The sequence below is a fragment of the Bos indicus x Bos taurus genome, unplaced genomic scaffold (assembly GCF_003369695.1).
Source record: "Bos indicus x Bos taurus breed Angus x Brahman F1 hybrid unplaced genomic scaffold, Bos_hybrid_MaternalHap_v2.0 tig00011881_arrow_arrow_obj, whole genome shotgun sequence".
Lineage (NCBI taxonomy): Eukaryota > Metazoa > Chordata > Mammalia > Artiodactyla > Bovidae > Bos > Bos indicus x Bos taurus.
In genome coordinates, this window is record NW_020867978.1 from 2,999 (window position 1) to 15,963 (window position 12,965).

Here is a 12,965-nt window from a genome sequence, read left to right on the forward strand (position 1 = left end):
TTGACCTTGCTTAAAATTTCCTTTGTTGTGCAAAAGCTTTTAAGTTTTAATTAGGTCCCATTTGTTTATTTTGCTTTTATTTCCAATACCCTGGGAGGTGGGTCATAGAGGATCCTGCTGTGATTTATGTTGGAGAGTGTTTTGCCTATGTTCTCCTCTAGGAGTTTTATAGTTTCTGGTCTTATGTTTAGACCTTTAATCCATTTTGAGTTTATTTTTGTGTATGGTGTTAGAAAGTGTGTTAGTTTCATTCTTTTACAAGTGGTTGAGCAGTTTTCCCAGCACCACTTGTTAAACAGATTGTCTTTTCTCCACTGTATGTTCTTGCCTCCTTTGTCAAAGATAAGGTGTCCATAGGTGCGTGGATTTATCTCTGGGCTTCCTATTTTGTTCCATTGATCTATATTTCTGTCTTTGTGCCAGTACCATACTGTCTTGATGACTGTGGCTTTGTAGTAGAGCCTGAAATCAGGCAGGTTGATTCCTCCAGTTGCATTCTTCTTTCTCAAGATTGCTTTGGCTATTTGAGGTTTTTTGTATTTCCATACAAATTGTGAAATTCTTTGTTCTAGTTTTGGGAAAATACTGTTGGTAGCTTGATAGGGATTGCATTGAATCTATAGATTGTTTTGGGTAGTATAATCATTTTCACTATATTGATTCTTCCAATCCATGAACATGGTATATTTCTCCATCTGTGCGTGTCCTGTTTGATTTCTTTCACCAGTGTTTTATAGTGTTCCATCTATAGGTCTTTTGTTTCTTTGGGTAGATATATTCCTAAGTATTTTATTCTTTTGCAATGGTGAATGGAATTGTGCCCTTAATTTCTCTCTCTGTTTTCTCATTGTTAGTGTCTAGGAATGCAAGGGATTTCTATGTGTTAGTTCTATATCCTGCAACTTTACTATCTTCATTGATTAGCTCTAGTAATTTTCTGGTGGCATCTTTAGGGTTATCTATGGAGAGGATCATGTCATCTGCAGACAGTGAGAGTTTTACTTCTTCTTTTCCAACCTGGATGCTTTTATTTCTTTCTCTGCTCTGATTGCTGTGGCCAAAACTTCCAAAAATATGTTGAATAGTAGTGGTGAGAGTGGCCACCCTTGTCTTCTTCATGACTTTAGGGGAAATGCTTGCAATTTTTCACCATTGAGGATAATGTTTGCTGTAGGTTTGTCATATATAGCTTTTATTATGTTGAGGTATGTTCCTTCTAGTCCTGTTTTTTTTTTTTATCATAAATGGATATTGAATTTTGTCAAAGGCTTTCTATGCATCTATTGAAATAATCATATGGTTTTTATCTTTCAATTTGTTAAAGTGGTATATTACGTTGATTGATTTGCCGATATTGAAGAATCCTTGCATCCCTGGGATAAACCCCACTTGGTCATGATATATGATCTTTTTAATATGTTGTTGGATTCTGTTTGCTAGAATTTTGTTAAGGATTTTTGCATCTACGTTCATCAGTGATATTGGCCTGTAGTTTTTTTTTTTGTGGCATCTTTGTCTGGTTTTGGTATTAGGGTGATGGTGGCCTCATAGAATGAGTTTGGAAGTTTACCTTCCTCTGCAATTTTCTGGAAGAGTTTGAGTAGGATAGGTGTTAGCTCTTCTCTAAATTTTTGGTAGAATTCAGCTGTGAAGCCATCTGGTCCTGGGCTTTTGTTTGCTGGAAGATTTCTGATTACAGTTTCAATTTCCATGCTTGTGATGGGTCTATTAAGATTTTCTATTTCTTCCTGGTTCAGTTTTGGAAAGTTGTACTTTCCTAAGAATGTGTCCATTTCTTCCAAGTTGTCCATTTTATTGGCATATAGTTGCTGATAGTAGTCTCTTATGATCCTTTGTATTTCTTTGTTGTCTGTTGTGATCTCTCCATTTTCATTTCTGGTTTTGTTGATTTGATTCTTCTCCCTTTGTTTGTTGATGAGTCTGGCTAATGGTTTGTCACTTTTATTTATCTTCTCAAAGAACCAGCTTTTGGCTATGTTGATTTTGGCTATGGTCTCTTTGTTTCTTTTGCATTTATTTCTGCCCTAATTTTTAAGATTTCTTCCCTTCTACTAACTCTGGGGTTCTTCATTTCTTCCTTTTCTAGTTGCTTGAGGTGTAGAGTTAGGTTATTTGTTTGACTTTTTTCTTGTTTCTTGAGGTAAGCCTGTATTGCTATGCACCTTCCCCTTAGCACTGCTTTTACAGTGTCCCATAGGTTTTGCATTGTTGTGTTTTCATTTTCATTCATTTCTATGCCTATTTTGATTTCTTTTTTGATTTCTTCTGTGATTTTTTGGTTACTCAGCAGTGTGTTGTTCAGCCTCCATATGTTGGAAGTTTTAATAGTTTTTCTCCTGTAATTGACATCTAATCTTACTGCATTGTGGTCAGAAAAGATGCTTGGACTGATTTCAATTTTTTTTGAATTTACTAAGGCTAGATTTATGGCCCAGGATGTGATCTATCCTGGACAAGGTTCCATGTGCCCTTGAGAAAAAGGTGAAATTCATTGTTTTGGGGTGAAATGTCCTATAGATATCAATTAGGTCTAACTGGTCTATTGTATCATTTCAAGTTTGTGTTTCCTTGTTAATTTTCTGTTTAGTTGATATATCCATAGGTGTGAGTGAGGTATTGAAGTCTCCCACTATTATTGTGTTATTGTTAATTTCCCCTTTCATACTTGTTAGCATTTGTCTTACATATTGCAGTGCTCTTACGTTGGGTGCATATATACTTATAATTGTTATATCTTCTTCTTGGATTGATCCTTTGCTCATTATGTAGTGTCCTTCTTTGTCTCTCTTCACAGCCTTTATTTTAAAGTCTTTTTTACCTGATATGAGTATTGCTACTCCTGCTTTCTTTTGGTCTCTATTTGTGTGGAATATCTTTTTCCAGCCCTTCTCTTCCAGTCTGTATGTGTCCCTTGTTTCGAGGTGGGCCTCTTGTAGACAACATATATAGGGGTCTTGTTTTTGTATCCATTCAGCTAGTCTTTGTCTTTTGGTTGGGGCATTCAACCCATTTACATTTAAGGTAATTATTGATAAGTATGATCCTGTTGCCATTTACTTTGTTGTTTTGGGTTCGAGTTTATACACCTGTTCTGTGTTTCCTGTCTAGAGAATCTCCTTTAGCAGTTGTTGGAGAGCTGGTTTTGTGGTGCTGAATTTTCTCAGCTTTTGCTTGTCTGTAAAGCTTGTGATTTCTCCTTCATATTTGAATGAGATCCTTGCTGGGTACAGTAATCCAGGATGTAGGTTTTTCACTTTCATCACTTTAAGTATGTCCTGCCATTCCCTTCTGGCCTGAAGAGTTTCTACTGAAAGATCAGCTGTTATCCTTATGGGAATCCCCTTGTGTGTTATTTGTTGCTTTTCCCTTGCTGCTTTTATTATTTGTTCTTTACGTTTGAGCTTTGTTAATGTGATTAGTATGTCTTGGGGTGTTTTGCCTTGGGTTTATCCTGTTTGGGACTCTCTGGGTTTCTTGGACCTGGGTGACTATTTCCTTCCCTATTTTAGGGAAGTTTTCAGCTATTTTCTCCTCAAGTATTTTCTCATGGTCTTTCTTTTTGTCTTCTTCTTGTGGGATGCCTATGATTCGAATGTTGGGGTGTTTAACATTGTCTCAGAAGTCTCTGAGATTGTCTTCATTTCTTTTCATTCTTTTTTCTTTTTTCCTCTCTGTTTCATTTATTTCTACCATTCTATCCTCTACCTCACTTATCCTATCTTCTGTCTCTGTTATTCTACTGTTGGTTCCCTCCAGAGTGTTTTTTATCTCATTTATTGCATTATTCGTTATATATTGACTCTTTTTTATTTCTTCTATGTCCTTGTTAAACATTTCTTGCATCTTCTCAATCCTTGTCTCCCGGCTATTTATCTGTAACTCCATTTTGTTTTCAAGATTTTGGGTCATTTTCACTCTCATTATTCAGAATTCTTTATCAGGTAGATTCCCTATCTCTTCCTCTTTAGTTTGGTTTAGTAGGAATTCATCCTGTTCCTTAACCTGCTGAGTATTTCTCTGCCTTTTCATCTTGTTTATATTGCTGTGTTTGGGGTGGCCTTTCTGTATTCTGGCAGTTTGTGGTTTCTCTTTATTGTGGAGGTTCCTCTCTGCAGGTGGGGTTGGATGGGTGGCTTGTCAAAGTTTCCTGGTTGGGGAAGCTTGTGTTGGTGTTCTGGTGGGTGGAGCTGGATTTCTTCTCTCTGGAGTGCAATCAGGTGTCCAGTAGTGAGTTTTGAGATATCTATGGGTTTAGTGTGACTTTGGCCAGCCTGTATATTGAAACTCAGGGCTATGTTCCTGTGTTGCTGGAGAATTAGCGTGGTATGTCTTGCTCTGGAATTTGTTGGCCCTTGGGTGGTGCTTGGCTTCAGTGTAGGTATGGAGGCTTTTGATGAGTTCCTATCAATTAATGTTCCCTGGAGTCAGGAGTTCTCTGGTGTTCTCAGGTTTTGGATTTAAGCCTCCTGCCTCTGGTTTTCAGTCTTATTCTTACAGTAGCCTCAAGAGTTTTCCATCTATACAGCACTGATGATAAAACATCTAGGTTAATGATGAAAAGTTTCTCCACAGTGAGGGACACCCAGAGAGGTGCACAGAGTTACATGGAAAAGAGTAAAGGGAGGAGGGAGATAGGGGTGACCAGGAGGAGAAAAGGAGGAATCAAAAGCGGCAAGAGCAAGCTAGCCGGTAATTATTTTCCTATGTGCTCTCCACAGTCTGCAACACTCAGAGAGGTTCATGGAGAAGAGAAGAGAAGAGGGACGAAGGAGACAGAGGTGGCCAGGAGGATAAAAGGCAGAATCAAAAGGAGAGAGATCCAGCCAGTAATCAGTTCCCTAAGTGTTCTCCACAGCCCGGAACACACAAAGAGATTCACCTAGTTGGGTAGAAGAGAAAAGGGGGAGGGGGGAGATAGAGGTCACCTGGTGGAGAAAAAGGAGAGTCCTAAGAGGGAGAGAGCAGTCAAGCCAGTAATCTCGCTCCCAAGTAAAAATGGGTACTGAAGATTGGGTTCTTAAAGGTACAAAATTGATAACAAATACCAAAAAGCAAAGATTAAAAATCTAGAGTAGACATTAGAGTCTCAAAAATACAATATTAAAAAAACAAAGTCACAAAAATTATAAAATATATATATATGAAGTTTGGTTTAAAAAGAGGGTCTTTTTTTTGGCAAGGTAATAGTAGGTTATAAAAATGAAAATTAAAGGAGTAATAGAGAACTTAAATTTTTTTTTTTAATTTTAATTAAAAAATTATAATAGTAAAAATACATCTAGGACTTTCTCTGGACCTTTTGTGGACAATGTCGTGTCAGTTCATTTTCAAATAGTTCCTTGATCCGGCTTATACTTCTCAAGATCTAAAGGCCCCTTCCTATGTAGTCATTGCTAACTACAGGGTTGTAATCTGTTGCACTTGTCACTTCCAAAGCAGTTCTCTCTGTTTATTTTAGCTTCTTCTGTTTGCTGGTCTCTTCAGTGTCTAATTTCCACCCTGACACAAGGGGGTGGTGGTGGTCACTTTTTTTAGGCTCCCTTGTTGAGTCGTGCTGCGGGGAGGGAGGAATACTGCAAGCAAATGTTTACGGGGAGTGCTCGTACCACACTGGGTTTGCCCACACTCACGGTGTATGTGCTTTCCCAGTCTACACTGCTCAGGCTCTAGGTTGCTCTGCCGGGAACTATGTGAGGCGGGGCTTGGGGTGCATGCACTTCCCCAGTCTAAGCCTCTCAGGTTCAGGTTCTCAGGTACTCGACAAAGGCCCAGACTTGGTTGGGCCAGCGTTTTGTGCCCGTCCCAGGTCCGAGCAGCTCAGGTGACCAGGTGCTTGGCGAGCACAGTTGCCCCCAGTTGGAGGCTGCGTCTTATCGCCTCCCCTGTCCCAGCTGCTCAGTTTTCTGGGTGTACAATGGGCACGTCTTCTCAGGTGTGCCATGTGTCTCTTCTGGGGAGCTGATCTCTGGCTGCGATCCTCCTGGTTGACCCTCTGGTCGCGATCCTCCTGGTTGACCCTCTGGTCAACCATCCAGAATCCCAAGAAGTCTTGGTTAGCAATGAAGCCTGCTTGCAGTTTGGTAGAGGATTCCTCTCTGGAGCTGCAATTGCCCCCTTCTGGCTCTGGCTGCCCTCGCCTGCCTGTCTCCAGTGAGGGATGGGCCAGTCCACAGCTGGCTAGCTCTGCTCAGTCCTTTGCTCTGTGAGCAAGCCTGGCAGTGTCTTAGGTTAGGGCTTTTCGCGGGATAGCTATCCCACAGTCTGGGTTGCTGTCTCAATTTAGTTCCCTCAGATTGCCCTCGGGGCATTCAGGCCCGAGGTCTTTACCCTAAGCAATGCAGCCGGTGCCTCCCTGTCCAGCCCGCACTTGCTAGTGGCAGATGCAAGTGTCTGGGCTGCTGTTCCACTGGGAGTTGCCGTTAGGCACATAATCTGTGGGTTTTAATTATTTATGTATTTATTTATTTTTCCTCCCAGTTATGTTGCCCTCTGAGATTCCAAGGCTCGCCACAGACCTGCCAGTGAGAGTGTTTCCTTGTGTTTGGAATCTTCTCTCTTTTTTAAGACTCCCTTCCCGGGATGGATCTCCGTCCCTACCTCTTTTGTTTCTCGTGTTCTCTTTTATATTTTGTCCTATCTCCTTTCGAAAACAATAGGCTGCCTTTCTAGGTGTCTGATGTCCTCTGCCATCATTCATAAGTTGTTTTGTGGAATTTGCTCAGCAGTCAAATTTTCTTTTGATGAATTTGTGGGGGAGAAAGTGGTCTCCCCATCCTATTCCTCTGCCATCTTAAGACCGCCCCTTGAAACATGGGATCCTAATTCCACAATCAGGGTTTGAACTCATACCCCTTGCACTGGAAGCACAGTTTTGTTTTCTGTAATTTGAACGTTTATTTTTTGTGTGGGGATAGCCAATTAACAATATTGTGACAGTTTCAGATGAACAGTGAAGGGACTCACCCATACATATACATGTATCCACTCTCCCCCAAACTCTCCTACCATCAATATTGCCACATAGCACATAACCAAAATAATTAAGAGAAATAAAGGAGAGAAAGAGATAATGCTCAGTAACCATATGATTATCTGCATGTGCAAATTCAGACACCCTCAAGTTATCAAGAGCTTACAAGATTATCAGGTGCTATGCTTCTATGTAGAAAGTAAATACTTAATTTTTTTAATTAAAAATATTTATTTTTGGCTGCTCTGAGTCTTAGCTGTGACACTCGGGATCTTTGTTGCCACATGCAGGCTCTTTAGTTGTGGCATATGAAAGTTTTAGTTGTGGCACATGAACTCTTAGTTCTGGTATGTAGGATCCAATTACCTGACCAGGGATCGAACCTGGGCCCCCTGCATTGGGAGTACAGAGTCATAACCACTGGACCAACAGGAGGGTCCTGAAAGTAAAGATTTTAGAACCACCCTAAATATGGTGGCTCAGAAAGTAAAGAATCCACCTGCAATGTGGGAGTCCTGGGTTTGATTCCTGGGTTTGGTACATCCGCTGGAGGAGAGCAACTCACTCCAGGATTCTTGCCTGGAGAATCCCCATGGACAGAGGAGCCTGGCAGGCTACAGTCCATGGGGTTGCAAAGAGTAGGACATGACTGAGCAACTAAGCAGACACCCAAAATCTGGCTGAGGAGAAGAAATATATCAGCTCTTTTTCTCTGACAGCATACCATCTGTCCTGAGTTCCTTGATTTCTGCTGCATTTTCCTAATCTTACATCGCTTCGGGGACTGAGACCCGTTTTCTCCAAGATTTGCTAGAGGGTAACTGCACAAGTGTTCATAGGAATATGCATTTCCCAGGAAGCCTTTAATCAAGTGACAGAAGCTGATATTGGAACTCCATGAAAGAGGACTGTGGAGACAGTGACTCCTGATTATAGTGGTCACCCAAAGAGGTATCTTACATCAGTATAAGGAGCAGTCCCAGGCTGTGGTAGATGTAGTGAGGATGCTGAGCAAGAGGAATCAGAAGGACTCAAGTTGCATCCCCGCTGCCTATTTTTGGAGGCCCTTATGGACTACGATCACATGAGGGTCACCCTGACGCCCAACTTGGAATTCTCAGAGACTAGGATCTTGATGTAAGACAAGCAACTTCATAGAGCAGAGACTGGAGTTACATGGTTCGTCACATATCAATGTGAGGACGTGAAAGTGCACTCACAGTAGCACACACTGCATCAAAGGAGGCCCTGGAAAATCTCTGTCACTGTGCTCCCCAGGAAGCTCAGGGCCCAGATGTCAGGTTGATTTCAGTCTGGAAATTCTCAGTGAGGTGAGGCCTCTGTCTAATAGGATCAGCCTAGTTTCGTGGGTGGACGAACCTGAGCCCAAGCAGGACCTCAGATGACAATGATGAGTGTTAGCGGGGACCGCTGGAGAGGGAGCCAAACAGCATTCTGTAAATTCTTAGCTCTGAGAGACCCAGAAGAGCTACTTCTGAGTGGTCCCCTCATACCACCTGTGTGAACTCAGGGAGGGCAAAGCCTTCTCTAGCAGGATAGGGCCCCAGGTCTGCAGAGGGGTGTCATCTTGACCATAACTGGACTTAAGATGAGGACGATGAGAGATAATGAGAGGATCCCTCCCCCCAAAGAGGGAGGCTTACAGAGTGGTGCCCCTCCTGACAAGCAGAGATTCTCAGAGCAGTGCCCTGATACCTTCCACTAGGGACTTGGGTTGGAGAAGGAAATGGCAACCCACTCCAGTGTTCTTGCCTGGAGAATCCCAGGGATTGGGGAGCCTGGTGGGCTGCCATCTCTGGGGTCGCACAGAGTCGGACATGAAGGAAGCGACATAGCAGCAGCAGTAGCAGAGACTTGGGAAGGCAAGGGCTTTGTTTGGGGGCTGTAGGACTTGTGTTCATAGATGGAGGCGTTTGGGGCTCTGATAAACTGCACACGGAGGACCCTGAGAGAGAATCCAGGGACGGATGAATATTGAGCTACCGGGGTTCCCATAGCACGCCGCCCTTGCCGTCGACTCCGGGCGACGTAACGTAGCACCGTACGCAGCTCCCCTCCACTTCTGCTTCGAAGGAGAGACGCTCAAGCGGTAGCTGCAGCGACCGTTTGGCAAGACTTAGGGTCCAGGACTCATCCGGAACCAAGGTGAGGACCTGAATGTAGCTGAAGGGACTTTCCCAACCCTCCCAGTAATAAAAGTGACCCATCCACATCCCACCCCTGTGATATGGCTCTTGTGGGCCCCTCAGAGCTATTGGCTGAATGTGGTCTAGAGTGTCTCAGGCTAAGGCGTTGGTCTGTGGGGGTAGGCCCGGATTCTACCCCCGGAGGTGGTCTAGGACCTAGATAACGGCCCTGAGGGCTGAGGAGCAGAGTGCGACACTGCAAGGGGGCCCTACTGAGTGACTCCCCTATACTGGGCTCTAGGAGGCCTCGGGTAAGTTGGCCAACTGTGGTGCCCCCTGGTGTCCACTGGAGGTGGTTTTGGTGAAGTGACAGCCTTGCTCTAACAAAATAAAACCAGTTCAACAAAGGGAGCTAGTCTGCAACATGATTCATGGTTGTGACGCTGAGTAAGGATGGTGGCCACTTCCTTAAGAAACAGGGCCACATAAAGCGCCAGCCCTGTTTTCAGGCCTGGGAGAATCGGGCGTTTTGACATGACACTTCCCGGGACATCTCAGGGAACTGAGCAACCAGGTCAAAGGGGGCAGCCTCAGGTTGGCAAGGGAGGCGTTCAGATTTGGAGGGGTCATGGTGAGAACCTCGGGGGCTGTGGGGATGTTCCACACCACATCATTCGGACCAAATCCTCCCTGTCGTCATCCCTGGCAGACCTCAAGAATACATGTCGGTCCCCACTTTGGGCTAGGGAGTAGTCAGCAGAGGAGAACTCTTAGACCCTGTCATGAGTCAAATGTAGACCTTGGTTACTTCTATGTCCTGGCTATTGTAAATAGTGCAGCAGTGAACATTTGAGTACAAGTGTCTTCTTCCATTACTGTTTCCTTGGGGTATATGCCCAGTAGTGGGATTGTTGGCTCATGTGGTAGTTTGATTCCTAGTTTTTTATGCAAAGTGAATTAGGTCAGAAAGAGGAAAGGCAATATCATATATGAATGCATTTATATGAAATCCAGAAAGATGGTACTGATGAACCTCTTTGCAGGACAGCCTGGAGATGCAAAGATAGAGAACACACTGATGGACACAGTGGGGGAAGGAGAGGGAGGGACAGATTGAGAGAGTAACATTGAAAATGTACACATTAACATATGTAAAATAAATAACCAGTGGGAATTAGTTTTATGACTCAGGGAGCTCAAAGCCAGTGCTCTGACAGCTTAAGAAGGGTGGGATGGGGTGGGAGGTGGGAGAGACTTTCAAGAGGGATGGGATATACAGTATACCTATGGCTGATTCATATTGATGTGGGGCAGAAGATAACACAATATTGTAAAGATATTATCTTTCCATTAAAAATAAATAAATTTGTTTTAAAAAAGACATATAGAAGAAAAGAGGAGCAAAAAAAAAAAAAAAATTTAACTTTGAATTGGGATCTTGGATGGGACCACAGGGACGTCAACCTGCCTGCAACAGCTTCCATTCTTAGGAGACCGTGTTTGAGAAGATGAGGTCATCTTCACTTCCTCCTGTGGGGACACAGGGTGATTGGCTTTTACTATCAGACAGGTATCAGTTCAGGAGAAAGAGGAGGTTCTCTGCCAGGAGCTCAGTTGAGGAATCTGAGTGAAGACTCAGAGCATGCATCCCAACCCTTGGATTTCAGCCCAGGAAATCTCAGGGATGGGCTGTGAGGTTGAACATCTGCTTTACTGTTTTATACCAAGTCTAGGGGAGGGGAAATGTCTAGTCTGAAGGTGCAACCAGAAATCAGCAAGTGGAGAATAGTGCCCAGTTTTTTAAGGAGCCAAGGTAAGGACCATGAATGATGATGCCAGTGAACTCAGGATAGAAAAGACCCTACTGAGCTCTCAGCACTGGGTATCCCCTGGGAGGGAGGTGGACTGAGGCATCCCTTCACTTGCTTCTGGATCATGTGGAGGTCTGAAGTGTCTGCATCAGAGTAGCAGAGAGAAGGGTGCCCAGGCTCCACTAGGACTTGATGTGATAATACTGAAGATGAGCTGAGAGGACCCCACTGCCAGCCCCTGCTGTCACCTCAGTAAGTCCAAAGCAGGGCTGAGAGGACGCAGAGGAAAAGTAAGCCTCTGTTATTCCTCTGGGATTCTCAGGGGACAGGCTGACCCAGAAAACAGGAGCCTTGTGGGTTCCTAGAGCAGTGTCCTCAAGGAAACCTGCAGAGGCGGCCTTTGATGAAGCCAAGGTAGAATCTCCCTGTTTTAAGGTGCTCATGTCACCTCATTCTCCATCCTCCAGGTGCCCCAGTCTCCTGTCTATTGGCCAAGACCCCTGCCTGCAGTCCCTGACCACAGCTGTCATGCCTCGTGGGCAGAAGAGTAAGCACTGTGCTCATGAGAAACGTCACCAAGACCGGGCTGAGACCCAGGGTCTTCATGATCATGCTACCACATCTGGGGAAGAGGAAACCACCTTCTCCTCCCCTCCTGATTCAGAGAGCACTCCCTCAAGCTCCTCTGCTGCTGGCACCCTGAAGGGTCGTCAGGGAGCCCAAGGCACCACCAGTGCTGCTGCAGGTGCTATATGCAAAAGATCTGGTGTCGGTGGCACAGCAGACTCGAGATCTGGTGTAGGTGCCAAGGGCCAAGTTCAGGAAGGTGAAAATTCCTCCCAGGCCTCAGCTGCTGCTGAGAGCTGTCACACAGATCTGACCAGGGATTCAGAGAGTTTGCTGTGGTACATGCTGTTTAAGTATATGATGAGGGAGCTCATTAAGAGGTCAGAAATGCTGAAGGTTATCCACAGAAGTTACAGGGAAGAATTCCCTGAGATCTTCAGAAGGGACTCTGAGTGCATGGAGCTGGAGTTTGGCCTGGTGCTGAAGGAAGTCAGGCCCAACAGTCACTGCTATACCCTGGTGAGCAACCTAGATCTCAGCGACAGTGAGTCTATGAGAGGTAACTGGGGGCTGCCGAAGAATGGTCTTCTAATGCCTCTGCTGGGTGTCACCTACCTGAATGGTCACCGCGCCTCTGAGGAGGACATCTGGAAGTTCCTGAATATGTTGAACATCTATGATGGAAGAAGGCACTTCATCTTTGGAGACACCGAGAAGCTCATCACACAAGATCTGGTGCAGGAAGTGTACCTGGAGTACCGCCAGGTGCCCAGCAGCGATCCCCCTCGCTATGAGTTCCTGTGGGGTCCTAAAGCGCTCACACAAAACAGCAAGACAAAAGTCCTGCAGATTTTGACCAGGGTCAATGATTCAGCCCCCGACACCTTACAGCCACGTTATGAGGACTCTTGGAGAGAGGAGGTAGAGAGCTCCGGAGCCAGAGCTGCAGCCGGGACCGGCCCGTCTGCCTCAGCCAGCACTGGCCCTTCTGCTCTGCCAGTGCTGGCCTTTCTGCCTCAGCCAGACCTGGCACTTTTGCTGCAGCTAGGGCTAACATGTCTGCCACGGCCCGGCCCGGCCCTCCTGCCTCGGACAGTACTGGCAATCCTTCCTCGGCCAGATATGGCACATTGGCCTCGGCCAGACATGGAACATCGGCCTAAGCCAGGGCTGACATATCTGCCAGGGCCAGTTCTGGCCCTTCTGCCTCAGCCAGTGCTGGCCCTTCTGCCTTGGCCAGTGCTGGCCCTTATGCCTCAGCCAGTGCTGGCCCTTCTGCCTCAGGCAGTGCTGGCCCTTCTGCCTTGGCCAGACCTGGCATTTCTGGTGCAGCCAGGGCTGGCACTTTGGCCTCATCCAGTGCTGGCCCTTCTGCCTTGGCCAGACCTGGCATTTCTGCTGCAGCCAGGGCTGGCACTTTGGCCTCATCCAGTGGTGGCCCTTCTGCCT

The 12,965-nt window shown here is 45.2% G+C and overlaps 1 protein-coding gene across 1 annotated transcript; it reads left to right on the forward strand.

Annotated features, from left to right (window-relative positions):
• Positions 1–11,477: 11,477 nt before the first annotated feature.
• On the forward strand, positions 11,478–12,751 carry LOC113889374 (melanoma-associated antigen B2-like; the record flags this gene model as incomplete). Its single annotated transcript, XM_027536050.1, has 2 exons — positions 11,478–12,511; positions 12,703–12,751. Coding segments are annotated over exons 1-2 (1,083 nt in total), but the record flags the coding sequence as incomplete, so codon positions are not given.
• Positions 12,752–12,965: the final 214 nt, after the last annotated feature.